The 27,736-nt window shown below is 32.7% G+C and overlaps 1 protein-coding gene across 1 annotated transcript; it reads left to right on the top strand.

Moving 5' to 3' along the window:
• The first annotated feature begins 1,037 nt into the window (after positions 1 to 1,037).
• Positions 1,038 to 27,340, top strand: LOC127724127 (uncharacterized). Its single transcript, XM_052230988.1, has 6 exons — positions 1,038 to 1,473; positions 9,083 to 9,223; positions 14,612 to 14,759; positions 16,859 to 17,119; positions 19,480 to 19,703; positions 21,251 to 27,340. The coding sequence occupies exons 1-5, from the start codon at positions 1,097 to 1,099 to the stop codon at positions 19,663 to 19,665; spliced, it is 1,113 nt and encodes a 370-aa protein (XP_052086948.1). The 5' UTR covers positions 1,038 to 1,096; the 3' UTR covers positions 19,666 to 19,703; positions 21,251 to 27,340.
• Positions 27,341 to 27,736: the final 396 nt, after the last annotated feature.

Raw genomic sequence — 27,736 nt, 5'->3', positions numbered from 1 at the left:
ATATTTTGTGATGTGTCTTTTTATGTTATAATGTTACTCTATTGTCTCAGGTTAGGGTGAAGGTTGGCTCCTGTTCAAACGTTTAAACCCGCTGCATTTGTATGCACCTGTCCTAAGTCAGGAGTCTGTTGTTCAGTGGTTGTCGTTTGTTGGTGTGGTTCATAAGTGTTTGTTCGTTTTTCGTTTTTTTACATAGATTAGACCGTTGGTTTTCCTGTTTGAATTGTTTTACACTAGTCATTTTGGGGCCCTATATAGCTTGCTGTTCGGTGTGAGCCAAGGCTCCGTGTTGAAGGCTGTACTTTGACCTATAATTGTTAACTTTTTATACATTGTGACTTGTATGGAGAGTTGTCTCATTGGCACTCATACCACATCTTCTTATTTATATTTACCTTTATCAAGATAAGAATTATCTTCGTTTTGCTTCTACCTCATTATTTTACACACTGAGATGTGTAAAAACATATTTAATCGAGAGAAATATAATCGGGTGTTAGGCCGCCAGTTTTTATGGGAACTTAAACCAGTAAAAGAATACACGGACAACCGTATGTTAAAAAAAAGTGATAGATATTCAACTGGGACTGATACATTGAATAATCCCAGATATTCAAAGAACCATACAAAAATAATTGTGAGAACTTTTTTGTCAAAGAAGGTTTGGGTTTACAGAATAGAGAAAAATGGCAAAAAATATGAATAGAGAGTAATGAGTAAAAATTCGGAGCAAACGAATAAAGAAAAGCCGTTGAAAATATAAGAATAAGGTAACCATTATAAAATACTGATTACTGAAATGAACGATGTACAGAATAAAGAAATCATATAACTACAGAAAAATATAATAGTCAAATCACTTTCATGAAAATTTTACAGAATAAGCGTTACTTATGATAGGGAGTGTGCACGGATTCTATTGTACCCTCGCAGTTCTCGAGAGGTGATCCAAATAACGGAGGATATTTATAAGAGATTTGAATAAGATCTTCCAATCATATTTTCATTGATTTCCTTCCCCTTACTTATATATTTCCCTGTTAGAAAAGGTTCTAAAATTTACTTCACGCGTCCTTTTTAAAAGCTCACGTACATAATGTCACTTGATGATATATCTTGTGTGTCAGCAGTCGCATCAGAACCTCTTTATTCTTTGAGATCGAGCTCGTCTAGTTTAGATGCAGAGCCATCATTGGATCCATGGGTATGCAGATGGGAACGAAATGATTTGGAGAAGAATTTGCAGATTTACTACCAAGATGATTACATGGAGTCCCCATCGGATATGTTCAGTAATATAAAAATGGATGAGATGACCAATGAGCAACGTGACTACTTTGAAAAAGTGAATGAATATTTACTTCCTATCGACGGTAGAATTGCAACTATGGATAGATTTAAATACTATCCAGAGAAGTTCATGACAGTTTTAGATCAGATTTCTAACAACTTGGGAAAGAGAGAACCCGAGGAGTAAGTTTATTTATGTACATGTCTGATAATACACAAGATTCCAATTTGGTTTTTTTAATGAACTGCCCCAGAAGTCCAACACCTCATTAGTCTTACACCAGGCATGATCATTTCTGTTCATCTACACCGTACACCAACTTGTAGATCGAAAACAGGCGCATAACTGCCTTTACGCAAAAAATCATTTGCTTGCACATTTTTTTCACAAAAAAAAACAAAAAAAAATTCTAAAATTGAATTACGGATAGTCTTTAGTCTTTACAGATTATCGTGTCGGCCGTGTTTAAAGCCCAAATCTCTGATGTCGTCTGTAGCAGTGACTAATAAGGAACTATATATCCTTCAATATTCACAATCTTCTCAATTCTAGTTACAATGCCAGTAACTAAATCAACTACTGAACGGTCATTTAGTGCATTAAGGCGACCGAAAACTTATCTCCGTTCAACCATGGTACACACAGGACAGACTATCTTCGTTTGCACTCATACATGTTCACAAAGAAATGGATATCAACACCGAGAGAGTTCTGCGATCATTTACCTTGGCAAAAAATAGATATATGGACTTTTGATATTAACTATACTTTAAGTCTTACATGCAGTATAAACATTTAATAATACAAGCTCAATACAATCACCTTGAAAACATCTTAGATTTATATCCCTTACTTATAAGTCAAGACTTAAAAGTGGCCGTTAGATTTCGTATTCCCATTGTCCGTTCGTCCAAAAGACTATTGATTCACCTGGGGTATCTGTGTCCCAAATGACCTTCTACCGTTGTTGTAGAAACCTCTCCTTTGATTTGAGAATGACCTTCGTGAGACACACTACGGGTGTCTTGCAAGAAGTAGGAACTGCTTACCCTTTTGGAGCACCGGAGGTCGCCACATTGTTTTCTGGGTCCGTGTTTTTCATCTGTATTTAGTTTTCAATGTTGAATGTTTTTGTTTCTCCTTTTGTGTCTTATCTGTTCCTGGGTTTGTCAATTGTCCATTGATTAATGCTTTGGTTGTCGACTCTTCCTGATCTTCCCGTTTCATAAATTTTTTTTTATATTTGAAAATAACCAAGTTAATAATATAAGCAGCAAATTACATAACTCACTAGACTTTTACTATCGTTTCTTGAAAATATGGTATAGTAAGAAACAGATAGGGTATTTTTCATGTTCAAAGCAGTCACTGTAATTACTTATATGCCCGGAGCTTCATGGGGATTCGCTTCCCTGGACCACCGTCTACGGTGCTGCCCTGGATCCCCGACTAGGGTGCTACCCTGGACCAGCTGGGGAATTTGAGCGGTCCATAGCCTCCTCCCTTGCCGAATCACTATAAAGTCCACAGTATTCACAAAATAGGAGTTTTGGTGTGAATGTGATGTGAATTTCATAAGCATGGCATACCGGGAAAATGGTCCAAAAAAAATGTTCGCCTCCCTTCGCTCAGCAATAGTTATGATTGCACTTTATGTAAGTCCAGCTACGCCCCTGGAAAACTTTCATGACTGAGTAAATTGATAATATAAAATCGAAAATTTGTGACTTCAAAAGTTTGTTCTAAACATCAATCATGTCAATCAATGTCAATAGTAAAATTGTTCAATCACTGATAATTGGTTCTATATATTGATGATATTTGAAGGTTTAATTGAAGTTGAAACTTGATAAAATGGATGAAATTTGCTGTCAGAATGAACTTGTATTAAAAGTACATGAAACATTTGCCACTGGACATTAAACAAAAATAAAGTAATCAATCATGTATGAATAGTCATGGGAGTGTACTTTTAATATATCAGGGATTAGATTTGTAATTGCATTTTCAAAAAATGACAAACACTTTTTCTGTACATTGTTATTTCCATTTGTGTTTTATTTTTCCTCTTTAAAACTAATCGGATGTTGTTTCTTTCCGCTTTGCCATGTTTGCAAATAATTGATCAACGGACAAAATTTTAATGGATTGCCCAGCACAAGCAGTGACAAGCAAACAAGTTGCATGAAAAAAACTCTAACAACCAACAACAGTGAGTCACATTCACACAGGAATGTAATGAGAGTTAGGAATAACAAATTTTAACAAAAACAAGACTTTGCATGACCTATCAATCATGATCTATTATGTATCTTTTTTATAAAAAAAGGTAAGAAAACATGAACCCTTCCTTGCCCACCTATATGACCAGATTAATTATCATGTCTAAATGCCTTGCTTTATCACAAAGTAAAATCTAAAAATACTTTGACCAGCATATAAGGAAAAGTTTGTTTCATTTCTTGACAAAAAGATTGTTTCTGTGTCAGAGCTGTTTGGGTCCATTCCTGTACAAATCAATTCAAATTCTATCCTTGATATTGCCTTATATATACATTTTAAAAACAGTCTTAATTAAAATTATTTTTCATTTTTCTTTTTTCCTAAAATCTCTATATTAACAGTCATTATCCATATTATCATTTAGTTGATATGTGATTTTTCTAAATTTGAAACTGACTTAATTTCTAACTTCATTCTATCCAAATAATCACAGATTTTGTAAGGATTGATATTTAGCTAAATAACTGTTTATTCTTAAACGATTTTACATACTATGAAAGAAAATATGAGATTTTTTAGTGGCGGTTTAACGTCAAACATCAAATATTTCACTTATATTTAGGGTACCAACACATTGGCATAAAGACACCTAGTCCAAGATCATGAAGATTGGTCTTACGGCCCAACAAATAATAAAAAGGCTGTCAGATGTCAGAGCGTTATACAGACTGATACGCTGAGTCAGATATTAAGGTGCATTTTACATTGTATTTCCAACTTTGTTGCACCCAGTCTTACTTATAAATATACTTGGCTTTCAGATATTTGGCTTTGAGTGTTCCTAGTGAAGGTAAATCCAGAAAAGCCTTTAGCTTTATAAAGTGTTGTTTAAGTAGCAGGTACAAATTTTAAAACAATTTGTTGTTCTCTTTCGTCTTTTCCATGTACATTATTTATCTTTGCCAGTTTGAGGGACAATTTTGTTATATTTTTACAGAGATTTAATAGTTGGCACTTGGATGTATGGTATGTCACAATAACTGATGTATACACAGGCACTTGTCTCTGAATTTTTTTTTCACCTATATACATATACATTGTACATGTAGGTCTTTTTTTTTCAGAGACAAGACTTAGTGCATGTGAATGAACAGCCTTTTACTTTGACAATATAACATATTTTTTGTGAGAAGATTGTCCAATCTTAAATTCCTAAATTTATTTGCATTGTACATATCAAAATAAGCTTTCTTTGAATTTGTCTTAGTGCCCTAATTACAAAAGAGTTAGCCTTTGCTTCATATCGTTTAATTTTTCTATTAGTTTTTTCCTAAACTTGTCTGCTCTAGCTTCATAAATATGGCATACTGACATGTTCCTATGAATTAATTATACAGTCACTAGAGAAATACATAGAGGTATACGCGGTTGATCCACTAAGATCAAATGAAGATCAGACAAATGTCAGAAGTGGTTTATTGCACAGCAACACTCAAATTTCATACAGAACTTCATATTCATCTGATCTCCCCGATTGTTAGATGTCTAGAAAATGATAAATTATTAATTTAATTTGATTTGATTTTTGGTGTTTTAATGCCACTTTTAAGCACCGCTTTTGGGCTATTTCGTGGCGGCCAGTTTTTATTGGTGGAGGAAGCCGGAGAAAACCACCTACCTTCGATAGGAAAACTGACAATCCTAGTCAATTAAGATTGGAGTCAAGTTCACCCACACGAGCGGGGTTTGAACTCACAACCTCAGTGTTGACTGGCTAGTGATTACAGTAGTAACTACTTAGACCACTCGGCCACTGAGGCCCCTTATTAATTTGATTACCCAATTTAATTGTTGACATTATTACTATTAACCAGCTCATATATTGTTGTTGTGAACTCATATAGTCAAAGTTGATTCCTTTCGAAGAATGCGTCAAATTTTACAGAGTTCTATTTGGATGGCATTAGAGCCTTAACTTTCTTAATTCTCTGCTTTGCAAGTAATTCAACAAAACTTCACAAATCATATTCTAGTTTGACAAAATGTTCACTGTAGTTAAGAGATTGATGGTACTCGTTTTTAACTCACCTGGCCCGACAACGCCCGAGAGTGAGCTTTCCTCATCACTTGGCGTCCATTTTCCGACAATGTAACTTTTACAAAAATCTTCTTCTCTGAAACTACTGGGCCAAATTTATCAAACTTGGCCACAATCATCATTGGGGTATCTAGTTTTAAAAATGTGTCTGATGACCCTGCCTGCCAACCAAGATGGCGGACATGGCTAAAAATAGAACATAGGGGTAAAATGCAATTTTGTCTATTATTTTGAAAACTGTTATAAACAATGATAAATAGAGAAAATCTGAATAGGGCAATAATGTTCAAAATGTTGAGCTTTACCAATTGTTCATAAAAGTCAAAACTGTCAGACGACTTCAGGAGTTATTGCCCTTAAATGACAAATTTTACCAATTTTTTCATTTATGCCTATTATCTTGAAAACTATATAATAGATAGGGAGAAACTTTAAATTGCAAATATGATCAGCAAAACAAGCTCTTCAAATAAGTCCTCATGATCAAAAGCGTCAGTCGACTCCTTATTAGAGTTGTTGCCCTTTGATGACGATTTTACCACTTTTTTGCATTTTTGCCTTATATCTTTAAAATTATAATTGATAGAAACTTTAAACAGCAAGACAAGACCTACAATTTAGGCAATATGGAGGAAATTGTCCAAAGACTATTTATTGGAGTTATTGCCCTTTAATGACGATTGTTACCATTTTTTTGTGCTTTGCCTTATATGATAAAAATTATAATAAGTAAATAGACATTTTAAATCCTAAAAATGATCAGCAAGGCAAGATCTACTAACAAGTCAAATTTTGCCGATATAGTTAATATTAGACTGTCACTCTTTATAGGAGTGATTGCCCTTAAATGAGGATTTTTTACCTTCTTTTGTGTTTTGAACAAAAACTAAAGAAGATAGAGAGAAACTAAACAGACTACATGTAAATGATCAGCAATCCAAGATCAACAAAACAGAGATTTTTGTCATGAATTCTATTCTCTTCTACAATGTTGGAGAGTGTCAATTGTTAAATATGCACATAGAACAAGGTGAGCGACACAGGCTCTTAAGAACCTCTAGTTCAGTCGTGCAAGACAACGTGGTTGGCAATCGATCATTCCATATGTTGTATTGTTGAATATTTCCCAAAATTTTAACAAAATTAATACATGTCTACCAACCTGCCTTGATTACTTGTATCAGTTGATTAACATATCATTCGGTTCTAAACACAGTTGTAGTATTAAATAAACATGTTTCAGGCTTTCTAATATAAAACGATATTGTTCAATTATTCGGTGTCTGACTATCAGGGCATCAGACCATTGGGGTGTTAGACTAATGGGGTGTCAGAATATCGGGGCTGTCCGGGTCATTTGGAGGGAAATATGTCATAGGTCATTGTGATGTAAAGATATTTGATTTATGACATCAAATTTTCCGGATAATAATATGAAGATGTGGTATGATTGCCAATATGACAACTATCCACCAGAGACCAAATAATTTGGATATAAGCAACTATAGGTCACTGTACAGCCTTTAACAGTGAGCATGATGAGGAAACAAATACCACATACATGTACATGTACAAATGTAGTGGTAACAAGACTCTTCAGCAAAAGACATTTCAGCACCTTGTTCCAAAGACAATTGGGCACCTTTTCAGACAATTCGGCATCCGAACATTTCTGGACCAAGACAAATCAGCACCTTTTCAGACATTTCAGCATCCGGACATTTCTGGACCAAGACAAATTGGCACCTCATTTTTTATCTCTATATTTTCCTGTTATCATTAAATGTTAAGAAAAAATAATAACTAAAAACGATTTGACAATACTGTAAAACAAGAATTTTTATAATGATATTAAATTCCTTACATAAAATATTCAATACAAAATGTGATTGTGTTTGAATAAACATATTTAATCAAATCATAAATGATAGAAGTAAATGCAACAATCAATATGTTATGTAAGTTTATAATGAGTTTTGATAATTTTTCAATAAAGATCAAAAGTGTAGAGCTTGTGTTTGCAGCTTGGGTTACCAGTTTATCCTCACAATTCTAAAGACAAGAAACATGACAATATACCTGTAAACTATATTTTATTGTTTTTGAATTTCAAGCCATAACTTAAAGTGCTTGCAGGCATATTGAGTAAAACCCCAGACCATCATAAAATTGTCAACACTTCAGAATTTCCTATACTTTCACAATGTAAGGCGAATATAAGAATTTTAGAAGTGCATGTAATAGTGATATTTTTCATGATGAAAATTTTTATATTTATAATAATGTAGTCTGAGTGCTAAAAAAAAGAGAGAGAGAGAGAGAAAAATACAAAGCATTTTCTTCTACTGACCTTGGGAATTATGCTATCAATGTATTAGTCCCAGACTAATCCAAATAATTACACAAAATTTCCAAAACAGGAGACATGTATTAAATCTAAGAAAACTAATATCTGTATCAGGCCACTGTGGCCACAGAAGTAGTTGTTAATAATAAGGTCTGAAAACTTAACAATGGAATATAAACATAGTAGCTTTATAAGGTGCTGATTTGTCTTAATACCAAACTGTCTTTCTCTGGTGCCGAAATGTCTTTCACAAATGCAGAATTGTCCAAGTGCCAATTTGTCTCGGTTACGAAGTGTATAGAATTCCCACATTTTAAGCTATCAAAGGCACAAAATGTAAAACAATCTAAATGAGAAAACTTACCATCTGATATATGTACTTAACAATACATGTATACATAAAACAAACAAGACAACAACCAATGACAACCACTGAACTTATGCTCCTGACTTTGAGACAGGCACATACAGAATATGGCAGGGTTAAAAGTTACCTTGGACACTGGTGTGACAGCACAACATAAGAAAAAACTACAAAAATCAGTCGAAAAAGGCTCCATTCCATCAGATAGACACATAACACAAAAAACAACTAACAAAACTACTATTGGGCACAAAGTACAAAATGTACCAATCAAAGTACTAGTGTATTGAGTAGGTACTTGTAGTTTTTGAAAGCTACTTCAAACCCAATTATCAGTGATTAAGACTAATTAATAAATCATGTTTCCCAAACTAAAATATCAATCAGTAAGGTAATAAAATAGTAGATTAATGGAATAAGAGGAGAAATATCTACTAATTCTCTGCCAAAATAATTAAGATTCAAATTGCTCATGTTGCTAGAGTATTTCTGTTTTTTTACAAATAGTTTATACATTCAGTCAGAACTAGATCATATAATGTCTGGAAATGGTGACAAGTAGTTAGTACAGGTAGAATGTAGAGTACAGTGTAAAGTTGACATACACAGTGATTTTGTGCAAAGGAAAACATTTGAGTTACTGGTAAGCTAGTAAATTTAAGCTTAAAAATACACCATTCATAGTTAATTCATGATGGTCATTAGAATATGGAGATATGAGTAGTTTGTTTATTGTTTTTTTTTTTTTTTTTTTTGCAGGTTTGTTAGACTGAAAGTAATGAAGTTTCTAAGAGTATTAACAAATCTTGTGGGGAAGATAAGTAATCATAAACAAGTTTATGAAGGAAGTTTCATCAAGCTACTAGCCAGTTTTGCTGAGATGTGTTGTTTACATCCAGAGTAAGTTCACATTTCATACCTGTATAAAGCAACATCAACAAACAAACAAAAAACATGGGCAGATAATTCTTATATGATTTGCTTATCTACAAATACTTAAATTGGATTGGACCGTTAGATGTTTTTCCCTTGGTTTCCACTTCGATAGACCATGTTGCAGACCTATTCATGAGTGATACACATGCATGCATATGGGATCCACGGGTTCCAAGCAGACTGAGCCTAGATTGAAAACAAATCCATAACTGTTATTTATATTCTAATGTATTAAAGCTTGAAATGTATAAATTAAAATAAAATTCTGTGAAATTTCATGAATTATCTTGGCGCATCAACCTCATTGCAAAACATGACGTCATACGAATGAAAACTCTCAAGCTGAAGAATATTCCATTACTTGTACGCTTCAAATTTAGATAATATCTCATCCTTAGTTGCGACAAATCAATTGTACATTTGATTGTAAATAGTAGCCAATGAACAAAAAAAATTTGAATTAAAAATGGCAAATATTTGAGTTAATGTCTTCGGGTATAAATAATAAAGGAGACTTGCTAAATGCATGGTTTATTACCAGAGAATCTGAAAAACTCTGAAATAACAAGATCATATTCATTAATAATAGTTCAGTATAACATAGAATACTGTAAATTTTGAAATTATTGCGTGCATTTATTATTGCGATTTTGTCATTTAAGATTAAAATGCGATTTTAATTTTTGCAATTTTGAGAAAAATCCTGTTTAATTCATATACCCAATTTCAAAATGCGAGTTTAAATTATTGCGTTTATAACCCTGTCACATTTTTCGCAATAATAAAAACATCGCAATAATTTCTGACTTTACAGTAATATGATCTTACTCATATATTATATCACAGACAATTATAATGAGGTTTAAACAATTAATAATACCAAAGTGTTACACTAAACATTAGGTACACGTTTACTATGGAATGTTCATTCATTCATTTGTGAAGTGAAATGTGCATCACATGTCACATGTACTTTAATAAACCGGTTTCTGTGACACATTTAAATATAACGCTAATCAGTTTCATTGCGTGTACAATGTACAACCAAATAGAATTAAATATATCGTTAAAATTACTTATTCCAAGCAAATGAAAGTTTGCAATTTAACTTTACTAATATTACTTTAATCATAATACAATAGATAATACATAACAAACAGAATTTATCTTTTGTTTCACATCATTAAGCAATATAGCAGTTTGACAAACACTTATTTTGATCTTTGAGAAGCTTGATTACTCAACTAATAGTATGTGATTAAAACGTTAAGCTGATTTTTAAAGAGTTAAATCCCTTAGGTGTTCTGTTACCCTTTAATTGCATATATGTATTTTGTTTTTCTTCACAAATACTTTAAAACTCATATAGCAGATTCAATGACATAAGTGATTTTTCTGCGTTTTTAGCTCACCTGGCCCAAAGGGCTAAGTGAGCTTTTCTCATCACTTGGCGTCCGTCATCTGTCGTCCGTCGTCATCGTCCGTCGTCGTTAGCTTTTTACAAAAATCTTCTCCTCTGAAACCACTGGGCCAAATTTAACCAAACTTGGCCACAATCATCATTAGGGTATCTAGTTTAATAAATGTGTCCGGTGACCCTGCAAACCAACCAAGATGGCCACCATGGCTAAAAATAGAACATAGGGGTAAAATGTAGATTTTGGCTTATATCTCTGAAACCAAAGCATTTAGAGTAAATCTGACATGGGTAAAACTGATTATCAGGTCAAGATCTATCTGCCCTGAAACTTTCAGACAAATCTGACAACCCGTTTTTTGGGTTGCTGCCCCTGAATTGGTAATTTTAAGGAAAGTTTGAAGTTTTTTGGTTATTATCTTGAATATTATTATAGATAGAGATAAACTGTAAACAGCAATAATGTTCAGCATAGTAGGATCTACAAATAAGTTGTGATGACCAAAACTGTCAGTCGACCCCTTTAGGAGTTATTGCCCTTTATAGTCAATTTTTAACATTTTTTCGTAAATTTTTGTAATCTTTTACAAAAATCTTCTTCTCTGAAACTACTGAAACAAATTTAACCATACTAATAATCATTAAAAATTTGTCCGATGACCCCGCCTTCCAACCATCATGGCAGACATGGTTAAAAATAGAGCATAGGGTAAAATGCAGTTTTTGGTTTATATCTCTGAAACTAAAGCATTTAGAGCAAATTTTACAGGCGGCAAAAATGTTCATCAGATTTAGATTTATCTGCCCTGAAATTTTTAGACGAATCCGACAACCCGTTGTTGGGTTGCTCCCCTGAGTTAGTAATTTTACAGAAATTTTGCAGTTTTTTAGCTCACCTGGCCCGAAGGGCCAAGTGAGCTTTTCTCATCACTTGGCGTCCGTCGTCCGTCGTCGTCCGGCGTCGTCCGTCGTCGGCGTTAACTTTTTACATTTTGAACTTCTTCTAGAGAACCACTGAATGGAATGAAACCAAACATGGCATGAATGTTCCTTATGAGGTGCTGACCAAGTGTTGTTACTTTGTAGCCGATCCATCATCCAAGATGGCCGCCAGCGGGGGACTTAGTTTAACATAGGACCCTATGGGAAATGCATACAAATGACTTCTTTTAGAGAACCACTGAATGGAATGAAACCAAACATGGCATGAATGTTCCTTATGAGATGCTGACCAAGTGTTGTTACTTTGTAGCCGATCCATCATCCAAGATGGCCGCCAGCGGGGGACTTAGTTTAACATAGGACCCTATGGGAAATACATAAAAATGTCTTCTTTTAGAGAACCACTGAATGGAATGGAACCAAACATGGCATGAATGTTCCTTATGAGATGCTGACCAAGTGTTGTTACTTTGCAGTCGGTCCATCATCCAAGATGGCCGCCAGCGGGGGACTTAGTTTAACATAGGACCCTATGGGAAATACATACAAATGTCTTCTTTTAGAGAACCACTGAATGGAATGAAACCAAACATGGCATGAATGTTCCTTATGAGGTGCTCACCAAGTGTTGTTACTTTGTAGCCGATCCATCATCCAAGATGGCCGCCAGCGGGGGACTTAGTTTAACATAGGACCCTATGGGAAATGCATACAAATGACTTCTTTTAGAGAACCACTGAATGGAATGAAACCAAACATGGCATGAATGTTCCTTATGAGGTGCTGACCAAGTGTTGTTACTTTGTAGCCGATCCATCATCCAAGATGGCCGCCAGCGGGGGACTTAGTTTAGCATAGGACCCTATGGGAAATACATACAAATGTCTTCTTTTAGAGAACCACTGAATGGAATGGAACCAAACATGGCACGAATGTTTCTTATGAGATGCTGACCAAGTGTTGTTACTTTGCAGTCGGTCCATCATCCAAGATGGCCGCCAGCGGGGGACTTAGTTTAACATAGGACCCTATGGGAAATACATACAAATGTCTTCTTTTAGAGAACCACTGAATGGAATGAAACCAAACATGGCATGAATGTTCCTTATGAGGTGCTCACCAAGTGTTGTTACTTTGTAGATGATCCATCATCCAAGATGGACGCCAGCCGGGGACTTAGTTTAACATAGGACCCTATGGGAAATGCATACAAATGACTTCTTTTAGAGAACCACTGAATGGAATGAAACCAAACATGGCATGAATGTTCCTTATGAGGTGCTGACCAAGTGTTGTTACTTTGTAGCCGATCCATCATCCAAGATGGCCGCCAGCGGGGGACTTAGTTTAACATAGGACCCTATGGGAAATACATAAAAATGTCTTCTTTTAGAGAACCACTGAATGGAATGGAACCAAACATGGCATGAATGTTCCTTATGAGATGCTGACCAAGTGTTGTTACTTTGCAGTCGGTCCATCATCCAAGATGGCCGCCAGCGGGGGACTTAGTTTAACATAGGACCCTATGGGAAATACATACAAATGTCTTCTTTTAGAGAACCACTGAATGGAATGAAACCAACCATGGCATGAATCTTCCTTATGAGGTTCTGACCAAGTGTTGTTACTTTGTAGCCGATCCATCATCCAAGATGGCCGCCAGCGGGGGAAATACATACAAATGTCTTCTTTTAGAGAACCACTGAATGGAATGAAACCAAACATGGCATGAATGTTCCTTATGAGGTGCTGACCAAGTGTTGTTACTTTGCAGTCGGTCCATCATCCAAGATGGCCGACAGCAGGGGACTTAGTTTAACAAAGGACCTATGGGAAATACATACAAATGTCTTCTTTTAGAGAACCACTGAATGGAATGAAACCAAACATGGCATGAATCTTCCTTATGAGATGCTGACCAAGTGTTGTTACTTTGTAGCCGATCCATCATCCAAGATGGCCGCCAGCGGGGGGCTTAGTTTAACATAGGACCCTATGGGAAATACATACAAATGTCTTCTTTTAGAGTACCACTGAATGGAATGAAATCAAACATGGCATGAATGTTCCTTATGAAGTGCTGACCAAGTGTTGCTACTTTGTTGCCGATTTACTGTTCAAGATGGCCACCAGGATATTTTATTAAATAACGGGACCAATATTAATCAAAATTTGGCCTCAATCATTATTTGGGTATCTGTTATGATTTTTATCTATCTTTACATGATTTCTAAAACCAAAGTAGAGTCAGGTGAGCGACACAGGCTTTCGAGAGCCTCTAGTTGTTATTATCTTAGATATCATTATAGTATCTATCCTAATATCTAATACTATTAATTATGATTTTAACCTTATTTTACATGATTTCCAAAGCATCAGTAAATACAGGTGAGCGACACAGGCTCTTGAGAGCCTCAATCTAGTTTGTGATTTTCTGCAAATTTTATAGGCTTATGATTTTGCAAAAACAAGGACTTAAGTAGGAATGCATTAATATTATCTGCCCTTGCTACTGTATCCTAGGCATGATAGGCCCTAAACAATGCATCACTCAGACATTTGAAAATACAGATGCTTTTTATTTGTCCAGGAATTAATTTCTGCTATTGAATACAATGTTAATACTTATCAGGATTCATTACCAAATAAACAGATAGACAAAATATATTATTGCAATCCTACATCCATGACATCATGTATATTCTGTCATTGTTTTTTAGATATCAATAATTTTGTCAGACCTTAATAGAATTTTATAAAACTGTGACAGAAATGATTTTGTGATTATATAAGCAATGATAATGTATATGTCTGAATCAAAATTAATAAAATTTATTTTTTTCACATTCTAGAATTTTACTGAAAGCCGTACTTAGTTTTCTGCCAATATTACACTTTTACACTGACAGCAGCAATTGCTGGTGAGACGCAGGCTTCCGTAAAACCATTTATGAATTTTTAGTATTTATGCAGAATTGATTTTTTTTCAGAATTTCTATATCTAAAGAAGATGAAGCTGTCTGGAAAAATCTTCATGGAATAAATAGAGTTGTCTCTAAGCCTGTTATACGCTTGTACAAACATGGAATTATGACAAAACCTGAAGTGAGAACAAGTGAAATGGTTGTGTCCGTTAAGGTAAGGTAATAGTTCTTGTTTCCAGTTGTATTTTTTCAGTGCTTTAAAGTATAGTTAAAGTTCAGATGCAAAACAATGTTTCATGGTAAATCTAAATGTTAGGGGTCTTATAAGGACTGTTATAGAGAATAGTAACCATTTGGATAATATGCTACAGTAAAATTTAACAAAGCTCCATTTCACAAAATTGGGTCAAAATCCAAACTATTGACAACATGTCAGAATAAATTTTCAGGATTTGAATAGATAAATGCATCCAAATATAGCTGAGTCCTTTGATTTATAAGTGAAATATATATTTGCTGGATATTGAATAATCAAACTATCAAAACTTTTTGCAAAAATGTCTAGACATTTTTAACACTTAAATTTCATTCTACCAAATAATCCCATAGGATCACCAATATGATCTCTTTATTTTTGTCTCGCCTGTGGTGCAAGTTGCAGGATATGAGAGACAGGGATTACAACCATGGTGACGCTGTAACTTGTCCTTTTAGTCATTTCATGAATCAGTGACCAAGGTTGAGTTTTAGGGGTCAGGTCTGTATCTCAAATACTTTAAGCAATAGGTCAACTATATTTTGCGTATGGAATAATTCGTTATAATTGTAAGGAGTACATATCTAAGTGTGGGTTTCATCTGATCGTGACCTCAATTTCATGGTTCATTGGACAATGTTTAGTTTTCATGGTTTCGTATAATTCTCATATATATAATATACTTTAAACAAAAGGGCCCCTATATTTTTGTCCCCCGCGCAATGCATTGCAGGGGACATAGAAATACCAGGCATCCATTCGTCCGTCTGTCCAGTCTTGTTAGTGCTTTCACACTAACAATTCTTGCCAGATTTTTATAAAACTTATATCATAGGTTTATATTAGCAATGTCTCGGACGACTTTGAAAATCAATGCTGATCAATAATTTTTTAAAGAGTTATGCCCCTTGGAAACATTAATTATAAGGAAAATTGCATCGTTCGCCCTCTCATGTGTACAAATCTTGCCAGATTGTTATGAAACTTATATTTATATCAGCAATGTCTTGGACTAGTTCGAAAATCAGTGCTGATCAATATTTTTTAAAAGAGTTATGGCCCTTAGAAATATTAATTATTTTGAATATTGCAATATTAGTGCTCTCATGTGTACAATTCTTGCCAGATTTTTATGAAACTTATATCAAAGGTTTATAACAGCAATGTCTAGAAAAAGTTTAAAATCAGTGCCGATCAATTATTTTTAAAAGAGTTAAGCCCCTTAGATATATTAATCATATGGAAATTCCATTGTAATTATCACTCTCACATTTATAATTTTTGCCAGGTTTTTATCAAATTCATATGAAAGGTTGATAACAGCAATTTCACAGACAATTTCAATATGGAAATATTAGATATATCAGAAATTGCTCTTATAAGTCTTCAACTCTCTAAGATAATTTCAAAAAGTTTTACAAAACCAAATAAATTTTTTTTTAGTTATTGACCTTGAACAGATAAAAAATGTGCAATGTGGGGGACATTGGAACTCTGTTCTTTTATGTATATGGAATGATTGTAAGGTTTACATGTCTGTCTATCATGGTTCATATGACTTTGACCCAGCTTTCATGGTTCATTGGTCAAGGATAAGTTTTAGTGGATTTGTCAGTTTATCAGATATTCTAAGCATCAGGTCAACTATATTTTTTGTATGGAATGATTATAGAGTGTACATGTCTTTCTGGCAGGGTTCATATGACCGTGCCCTCATTTTCATGGTTCATTGGTCATTGTTACAATTTGGTGGTTTGATCTGCTTCTCTGGTAGAATAAGCGATAGGACCACTATATTTCGTGTATTTAATGATTGTCATGTCTACATGTCTGTCTGGCATTGTTAAATCATTGATGATGTTAAGTTTATGTGATACTTGTAGTAAAACCCTCATATTACAGATTTTCAATATAAATTCAATCATAAGTAAAATTAGTGACATTTCAGCATGTGCACTCTTTCTTGTTATATTAAAAAGAAAAAAGGCAGCTTTTTCTGCCATTGTGCTCTTTCTTGAGTATCTTGTAGTTGTGATTAGTTCTGATTTTATTTGTAGGTAAAGAAAGATTTTATTAAAGATCCTGAGGAGTTAGAAATGCAACTAAGGCTAATGGAAAGTACTCACTTAAGCAATTCATGCAGCTCATTATCAAGTAATGAAAGTTATGATGGAAGTATTCCAAGTATAGAGATTGATTTGAATAAGGAAGTTTTAGGTCAGCATGCTGGAGAATTACTCTTAGATTTGTATGAATGTCATAGAAGTGTTGATGCTCCAATCCTGACTATGCCTGGAATGATAGTAGACGGAACAAAGGTATTTTTGAACTACTGTGGATTCCATATTATATGTGGGGTAACAAGTTTCTTTGATTTTGTGGGTATAGGGAAACCATGAAGTATGAATTTTCTATAGTCTAGTATACAACTTTTACAAACCACAAAAATCATATATCCACGAAAATTAAGTGGTAATAAAAAAAAATAATAATCAGTACAGTTATGTTTCTAGAAGTTCAAAGTTATTCTTTCTGATAATATTTTTACAGTAGACATTGTAGATTTTTGTTACTGTAAATTCAGAAAACATATATATGTATCAGAAATCAGTCGCATTATTCACAATAATAAAAAACCTTGCAATGATTTCTAAATTCACAGTAATTAATTTTAGATTGTCATTCTATTTATATCAAATTCAATTGAATTATTCTGAAAAGGATAGTAAAAAAATCGTCTCTATCTTTAAGCTGTCAGATATCCCAGATCAGTCAAGGAAGTTATAATAAACTCATTGTAAAGGAATAGTATCCAGTTTTAAGCCAAATGTTATTACTTTGATACTTTCCCTATGGATGATAACCTTTTGAGCTAGAACTTCTTTCAATCTTATTCTGACTCTCTCAATGTGTAGGTGTGGTATAATGTGGGTTCATATTTACTCCTAGTAAATCAGTATTTGGAATTTTTTGTCTCACCTGTTCTAGGAATGTCAGAAATTGCATAATGGGAGACATAGGAATGCTAATCTGACAGCAGTGACGGTGAAAGCTTTATCCATAAAACTTAATATTTCAGAAGGCAGACACTCCAGGAAATTCATACATTGTAAAAATCAAATTTCTTCATATTCCCAATTAAAGGGCTCATATAGGGCATATAATATAAATCAATACATATCACAAAGTTCATACAATATCCACACAAACAACACACAAACATGCAGTATAACATACATAAATTATTAAATGGATAGTAGCTACTGGTATACAAAAATTAATTTCAGGTATAAAACACTAAAAAGCTTCTAAATGCTAAATGGGAAGTAAACAGTGATGGTTTAATGTATACTAGTTTGTACAAAACCTAGGATAAATTTTAAAAAAAATAATTTTAATGAAAATTGTAGCTACTTTCAGTTTAAGAACAAATATGGTATATACATGAGGGAAGATAGCCAGTACAAAGAGGGATAACTCTATTTGTTCACCTTAACTTGTACCTCTTTTTTCCTGTCTTATCTGGAAAATTTTATTTAGATACAGACTATAAAAACTGTTTTAAAATTTTAATCTTCACTTGTCATGATCCAGATAAAAAGATTTTCTAAATTAATGTTTCTCAGATTTGTAAACATTTGAAATAAATTTTCTAAGAATTCTAATCTTGGTGAAATATAAAGAGGGCACTCTAAAACAAAATGCAATTCATTTTCTAACAATTTGTGTGAACATTGATTGAATACAGATGACATATGCTCCGAAGATTCTGTCTGTAATAATTTTGTTGTCCTTGACCTTATTTTAATGGTTCTAAGACTGCTGGAAAAAAAACTATGTGTTTTGTCAGTTGATCAGTTGGGTTGGACAAAGTCCAAATCTAAGTTGTAGTATGATGATGCCTGGTTGATTGGATGCCAGGCTGATGATAGGATAGGTGTGAAAAAGTGGGTACCTATTTATGTAATGAACTCCTATTACAGTTACAACTCAGATCCACGAAACTTCGCAGAAACATTGCACACATTTTGAAGATGTGCACCTGCTGAAATTGTTTGATGATTTAAGTCCCTTTTTTCACTCTTGGAAATTTTCAGAAAAACGAAGGTTCCAAACTTTTCCTACAGTTTTCAAAGTAGATCCCAAAAACTTCAAAGATATATGAATTGATGTTGTACACCTACTTTAATGTAATTATTTGAAGATAATTTTGCTCAAAGAAACAATAGAATTTTTAAAGTGTTCAACTAATTTCATTGTGTACAGATGCTTTTTGTTCTAAAGTTTCCATCTTGACCCAGTTTAATGGTTCTGTCAATGTTGAAAAAAAACTGTATTTGATCATCTGGTTAAGAGGAAGTCCAAAACTGACTTATTATGTAAATTTACTGTTAATAGAAATGTTGAAGTACTCCAAACAGTAAGGTTTTCTACCCCCAGGCATAGATTGCCTTTGCTATGTCATCTGACCATGTGACTTGTAATTAAGTGCATATTACCTTTTGAATTACCCACTGTTTGCCAACTTCCAATTTGTATTAATAACAGTTAATAAATGGGAAGTATTTATCAATGGATATTTTTTCTTAAACTTCATATAGGATTTCTGCGTATTATGCTTGAATGGTTCATTTAATGGTTCAATTGTTTTATTTAATTTTCTGCTTTAATGTTTCAGGTATATATGACTCTATTTGAAATATCAAACAATCATTTTAGAAAGTTAGAAGGAAATCAGGAACTAACCCCCGAAGACAAAGCTACAATTTATTACTCCAAGCCTTTAAATATACTGCAGGATGATGAGCGTAGTATCCTGATGGAGATTTTTATTAGACTAAATAATATTGAATTCTATACATAGAAACGAACAGTGAAGGAAGCTTTCAGTTAATGTTACAGGTTAGCCTTTTATTTATCTCCCAATCTTTATTGTTATCTATGGGGAATAAACCTGACTTTTTTGCCATAGACAAGGAAATGAAATATGAAGTTTCTCCAACTTTCTAGAATATTAACATACAGTTTACCAATGCTCGAAACATAGTATAATGTCCTCATTTCCAATTTGTACACACACACTAGGGTAGGAATGCCCTTTACTGTCAGGCGTCAAATGGTCATTTTCCGCTACCTTGAGCATCAATTTGGTTAAAATTTTATCCTGATTCGTCAAAATATCCTTATCGTGATTTGTCAGAGGTTGAAAATAATTAAAAGTTACCGTTATTTTAGGAAACAATTTAACCTGATTTGTCAAAATCAGTCGATTTTTTTATCGTCATAAAGAAAAGTTTCATTTTATCGCCATGCACCAAAAATTACTGTTAACGTCATTTGGCAAGATTTTTTACCGTTATTTGTCATGAAGGTACCCCCATTATGACCCTCACACATGTTATGATAATGCAAAAGATAAAGTGAAGGCATTTAACACATTGATGCAAATATATGGTCATTTTTTACTTGTTGGGACACTGATAAAGATGAAAGTAAATCTTGTATCAGATTAATTTGCATATATGTTTGTTTATATTATTTTTGTTTTCACTATACAGGTTATATGCTTAACTGCTCTTGTTTATAGAAGAGCACCCTGCCCTTAGCTTTTCAAATCCTGACTGGAAAACGGTTTCATATATAGGAATCTAGTAATGTGCCAGCATTGATATATAGAAATACCACAATTACCTTGAAATGACAATAATAACAGCTACACATAGAGCAGCTTGAAAGACACCTTTATAATATAATCTTTGCTCCTGTTGTACAATTCTATACTGCATGCTCAATTTTATTGCTCATTTGCACAGCTGTTGGGGACATTGCAAAAAGGCTTAGCAGTTTTGAATTTGACACTTCAATATATTTAAATTTTGAAAGATAAATTTACTATTTTGATAACTGTATTATGTATACCTGCCTCTTCAAAATCGTGTAAGAAAATTTTGACAGGGGCAATACCAAAACAGTGAGATCATTTTACCCTTTATGAAATGCTCCATACTCTTCATGAAAGTTTTCACTCTGTATTTACCTTAGTTATAAACTTTGATAATTATATGCCCTGCCGACAAAAGTAGAGGGGCATTAAATTATGTTTTCTGGTGTGTGCATCAATCAGTTGGTTCATTTGTTTGTTCATCTGTTGTCCATTCATCCTGTATCAGGTTAAACATTTGGTTTGAGGTAGGTTAAAGTTTTGGGGCAATTAATTTTTATTGTCACATCAACTGGAAACTTTGTACACAAGATTATAATTATGAAGTAAGCTTTAAAATGTATGCCAAAAAGGGTTAGGAACCCTATTTCAGGGTTCAATGAATGTTGAAATGTGATATTGCAAATAGGGTATGGTGTCTAATGAACACACATAATCTAATCAATTTGATTTATTTAAATTAAATTAGATGAAGTTATCAAATTTGTTATTAACTTTTTTTTTGTAGGAAACTTCAATATAAAGGATTAAAGAGGAAACCACTGACAAATTTTAGAACAACATTAAAATTTAAGAGGGAAGTTGACTCATGTAAAAAGTATCTTAAGAAGAAACCGGACTTGATGATGGAGTTGTTTCAAATGGACAGAGTTTTATTCAATAGCTATGTACTGGCCAGTGGGTACTTTAATAACTGCATAAAGTATTTGACGGAATAATATGCTGGGCTACTGTTAAAAGTACAATTCCTTAATTGGAAATCACAGTATTTCGTCTTATAACAAGGTCATTTTGTTATAAGGATACAATTATTTGTGTGTAAGGGCAGTGGAATTTAATTAATGGCTGAAATTGATTTTTGAATGTAGTGATACATACACAGATTACACCAGATATTTAGTGGTGAATGAGACAAAATTTTTCTATGCTGAAGACTGTTTAGTTTTCATATTTAAGAAACAATGTATATAAAATTTAATTTCTGTCACATGTCCAATATCCATGACCTCAATTCATGGTACAGTGACTGCTGGAAATAAAATTACATTTTTTTTTGTCATTTGAATTGATACTATATACTGTATACTTAATGTGATATCTTTAGTAAAACCTTTATCTGTAAGAATTTCAACATAAAATCAATGGTCAGTATAGCAGGCGAGACGTTTCAATGTGTGCACTCTTGTTTTTTTATATCCTATTGACCCTCCATACTTTTTAGCTTACCTGAGCTTTTCTCATCACTTGGTGTCGTTGTTGTCGTCTGTCGTCATTAAAATTTTACAAAAATATTCTTCTCTGAAATTACTGACAAATTTTACCAAACTTGGCCACAATCATCAATAGGGTATATAGTTTTAAAAATGTGTCTGATGACCTTGCCTGACAATCAAGATGGCGGACATGGCTAAAAATAGAACATAGGGGTAAAATGCAGTTTTTTGCTTTTATCTCTAAAGCATTTAGAGCAAATCTGACATGGGGTTAAAATGTTCATCAGGTAAAGATCTATCTACACTGAAATTTTCAGACAAATCAGTCAACCTCTTGTGGGTTGCTGCCCCTGAATTGGTAATTTAAGGAAATTTTGCAGTGTTTGGTTATTATCTTGAATATTATTATAGCTAGAGATAATCTGCAAACAGCAATAATGTTCAGCTAAGTAAGATCTACAAACAAGTTAGCATGAACAAAATTGTCAATTGATCCCTGAAGGAGTTATTGCCCTTTATAGTCAATTTTTAACAATTTTTTCGTAAATTTTTGTTATATTTTTCAAAAATATTCTCCTTTCAAACTACTGAGACAAATTTAACCAAACTTGACCACAATCATCATAAGAATATCTAGTTTTAAAAATGTCTGATTACCCTGTGTTCCAACCAACATGGGTGATATGGCTAAAAATAGCACATAGGGATAAAATAAGTTTTGGGGTTATGTCTCTGAAACTAAAGCATTTAGAGCAAGTCTGAACTTGGGGTAAAAATCTACTTCAGGTTAAGATCTATCTGCCCATTAGATTTTCTGACAAATCAGACAACCCTTTGTTGGTTTGTTGCCCAGAATTGGTAATTTTTAGGAAATTCAAAGGTTTTTGGTTATTTTGAATATCATTTTAAATAGAGATAAACTATAAACAGCAATAATGTTCAGCAAAGTAAGATCTACAAATAAGTAAACATGACTAAAATATTAAAACTGCACCAGCTGAACTTTGTAAACAGCAGGGAGTTCAATCTTTCAATTCATGGGCTATAAACTCTTTCCAGATGTGTTATGAAATTATTACCACCTTTTTTTTATCGTTTTTTATTGAAATCTGTACATTTGATAGTGGAAAACATCAAGTACTGGTATCATATCCAGGCGTCGTTAACATTAATAAATAACATATTTATACAGCTGTTAGTTTTTGTTTGTATCATACATACAATTTTCCATACTTAAAAATATTATATACCATGTCAGTAATATCAAAAAAGAAGCTTACCATTAAGATTATCAAACATAGAATTATCTAATATAACAAATACATGGGTTATGAAAAATACATAATTTGTGTTGTTTTAGTAGTAAAATAAAAAGATATATAAGATATATGTTTAAAGTATGTCTGTAGATTTTTTTGAATTCAAATAAGGAAAAAAAACAACAACAAAAAACAACAAAAACCACAACATTTGAACAAAATCAACAACAACAAAAAAAAACAAAAAATAATTGAAAGATAAATAATAATCAGATGAATTTTAAAGAAATTATAAAAGTTGTTTTGTTTGTTTTGGTTATTTAGTTGTTTTGTTTGTTTTGGTTATTCATTTGCACAGATGTCAAAATTATGTAGTTCTTTCTCATTTAAGAGACAAAATATCATATGACAATTCTATTTCTACTAATTTATGTACACATATACAATGTAAAAAATAACTGATCATTCACTGAAAAGGATGGTAAAAATATTCCAACTCTTGTAAAAAATATCTACTCTTTTATCTTTAACAGCAATTAAATTTTCAATGCTGTATAAAGATTTTATTTTCCTTTGCACTGCCTGCAATGTTAAAGCTTTCTTAAAATATTTGCAGTTAAAAATATATTGTTTTATTTGCAAATAAATCAAACTTGCAGCATTCCCCCTAAATGATTTTGTAATATCCCCAAACAGAAAATGTTTTATGGTAAATGGAAAACTTATACCATTAGACAAAAACCATGAGTCAATTTCATCAATGAATGTTTGAACAATCTCACAATTCCAAAATAAATGTACAATAGTTTCTACTTCTTCTTGGCAAAAAGTACAATTTGGATTGTCAGTGACATTAATTGTATTCAAAAGTTTATGCTGATTTATTCTGTATTGTAACCACTGCAGTTTGGTATTTTTTGTGACTATAAAAGGTAATTTAAAAATTAATCTCCATTCATTTTTCATCTACATTTAAAATTTAATCCCATTTTTTCTGACCCGTTGAAACTATATTATTTCTAATTAATAGTGAAAACATGTCTTTAGTTCCCCTTTAGCTTTTAAAAGAAATCATGGGAAACGAAGGAATAAATGGAGTGACTAGTTTATAATTATCAAAAACATAGTCCTTTCTTGCATTCTTTACAGCAGAAATTATGCTGTTATATTTCATAACATTTCTGTAATTTTAAATGTTTCTTCTAACTGTTCTAAACTGAGAATTTTTGCAGCATCTGATACAATGTCATTAATGAAAAATATACCTTTATTAAACCAGTTTTTATAAAAATACATGTTTATTTTCTATTTTTATACAATTATTCATCCACAGTGGGCTTGACATAAAATATTCCCATGTATTGTTTTCATCTTTATAAAAATCATGCCAAAATTTATTTTTCATATTAACTTTAATATTTGACAGATAACCATTTCCTAATTTAAATAATTTTTCTTGATTATATATTTTTTTCCATTTATTGTCAGATTGGAAAAGTTTTCTAACCCATGTAGATTTGAGGGCTGTGATGAAGGAGCTAAAGCAGATCATTTTCAATCCACCTTCATTGTAATCTTTATGCAACAGCTCTTTCTTGACTCTATGAACAGGTGAATTCCACATAAATGTAAAAATAAGCTCATTGCTCTTTTTCACAAGTTCTTGATTTGGATTTGGCAATGTAATTATAAGGTGATTAAGGACAGGTAAAATCAAAGTTTTCACAACTGTAATTTTACCTATTACTGTAAGATTTCTTTTTGACCATATCTGAATTAGATTTTTTATCTGCACAACCCTCTCATTAATAATTAATGTCAATCATTTTAGCAAGATCAACATCAAAATTAAATTATATAATAAATACCCAATAACTTAAAAGATCTTGTACCCCAGGATAAATTTCTGTTTGGACAAAGTTTATCACTACAGTATTTTTTACTCCCAATCCAAACTACCTGTGTTTTAGAAAAGTTTATAATAAGCCCGGAAAGTTTTGCATTCCAATCTTAATTCATTTAAAGGTTCATTTAAGGACTGTTCACTTCCATCTAAAATAAGTGAAGTATCATCAGCAAACTGTGATAACTTATGTTCTATCCTAGTCACAGTTATGCCAGTGATATTTCTATTCCCCCGTATTCAAATTGCCAAAATTTCTGCACAAAGTACAAAAAGGTATGGTGATAAGGGGTCCCCTTGTCTACAGCCACGTCCTATTTGAAAAAAAGTCTGAAAGATTTCCCCCCTGAATGACTGCAGATGAGATATTATTATAAAATACCTTAACTCAGTTAATAATAGATTCACCAAAATTGAAAAATTGCGAAACTGACACCAGAAAGTCCCAAGATAGAGAATCAAATGCTTTTTCAAAATCAATTAAAAGCAATAAACCTGGACTGTTATGTTCTTCTGTATACTGTAAAAGACCATAAATCAAGCCAGTTTGATCTAAATCAATCAGTTTGTCAAAACCTTTTTTTAAATCTACTAGCAACAACCCCTGAACCAATTTTCTATACGGTATTCAGCAAAGAGATAGGTCTACAATTTTTAGGTAAAGATTGTATGAAATGCAGTCAAAACCCGATGGGACTGACTTGATATCTAAATCTTCCAAGGCTAATCACTACTTTTAAGATACACAAAATATAGTACATTGATCATAACATTGTATACATCCCATCCATGAACATTAGAAATTTATCAATGAAAAAAACACTTGGATATTCAAGTCACAAAATGATGTTATACTTTTAAAGAAAATTATATAAAATTTGCAAGGTGGAGGAATCTAATATTTGTTCTAAAAATATAAATGATGTCATTGTTAGAGTCATCTTTAAAAATTGAAGTTATCTTCCTTTGTCTAGAAATGTAATTGAATCAACTTCAACCAATGATTTATACAATGCAGTATTTAATTCGACTTCCAATTGATGAATGAAAGCAATCTTTACCCTTCAGTGCTAACAAGCACTTTGATTCAGTAAATGTCTCGGTTTATTGTCTTTTTGTAAGCATGTAATGATAATATTACCACCTTAATGCCTTCTTGGAGTTTGATTTTGGAAAACTATGAGAAGTAGCTGAAAACAATGGAGTCATTTGATAGCCACTTCGTTATCAGTAAAAACAGTAGGTATTAACTTTTACATGCAAAGGTATTTCAGGAACAAAAGGGATATGGTCAAAAGAAATCTGGTCTATAAAAACTAGGTCACTGCTTTGTCAGAAATCTGAAAACCCGGCTTAGCATGGACGTGTTGCAGTAACTGCAAGGTTATAATTGACAAGAAATACAGTTTTATCAATGTCCACATCTCAAGGTCGTAATAAAATCGTAAAATAGACTAAAAATATAAATTTTACAGCTAGGCTGGGCTGATAGCACCCTTTAAAAACATTCAATTATGACCCCAGGCCATTTAATTTTTGTCTCGCCTGCGACAAATGTCCAAGAATGCGAGACACAGAGAAAACAATCCGGCGGCGATGACGTAAGTTACTTTTTTTTTGTATGAAGTTTTACATTTTTTAACAATGGTAGAAAACATGGATTCTTCATACTTGTATGCAGTCGGGCATATGTTCATTGTTCTTGACCTGATTATCAAGGTTCATTAACTTTGTTTATGATAACTATATTTGGTATATGGATTCCTTGCAAGGTATACAAGTCCATCAGACCTGATTCACCTAGCCTCGTCCTCATTTCATGGATCGGGTTTAAAGGTCAAGTACGTATCTCAGTTACTATCAGCAACAAATCCAATATATATACTATTTATGTCTAAACCACTCTTAATATTTCATATTTGAATATGATTGATCGTGTTATTTTCATTTTTCTGATATGAGGGTAGCAGTTAAAGTATTCATTCATTTGACGGGTCATGGATAATTTGAGGTCGATTTCACTGGACTTTAATTTCGAGATGGTAACAGTATGTGCAGTAAAATTTAAATTTGTAAACGAGTTCATGTCTTAAAATGGCATTAAGTTTGATAACGTATGAAGATTGTTTGTATTTATTTTAATGAAAAAGTCAACATTGAATATTTTTTAAATTTATCGTAAAAAATGCCGTTTTTTTTTCTTAAAATCTTTAAACTTTGTTTCCAAAGAATTGTTGTACATATTAAGAGCATATTAATGTAAAGAAGATTTTCATAATGTTTTTACAAAAATCTGCTTGTGTTTATCTGTTGAAATAAAAAAGTTAGGTGTGTTTCTATCCAAAGGCTAGAAAGATAACAAAAAAAAACGAAATTTAGAGTTAATGTCTAAAATTTCGACCCTTTTTATCTCTTAAAGTAGCACATGCAGGTATATTTTTTATTACATATTTGAGTTTCTTAGATGAAAAATAGCTGATATGCAAATTTTCGGAAAAAATCATCATGGGATCGAAACTGTATCGTATGCCCTTAAAGTCATATGAAACGAGTGACTGGTGAAAAAATAATGTTTATCCAGTTCTTGAACCAATAGATATAGGGAGATGTGGTATGAG

Source organism: Mytilus californianus, unplaced genomic scaffold, assembly GCF_021869535.1.
Source record: "Mytilus californianus isolate M0D057914Y unplaced genomic scaffold, xbMytCali1.0.p SCAF_14, whole genome shotgun sequence".
NCBI classification, from domain to species: Eukaryota; Metazoa; Mollusca; class Bivalvia; order Mytilida; family Mytilidae; genus Mytilus; species Mytilus californianus.
The sequence above is the reverse complement of the archived record's forward strand: the minus strand, read 5'-3'. Positions and strand labels throughout refer to the sequence as shown.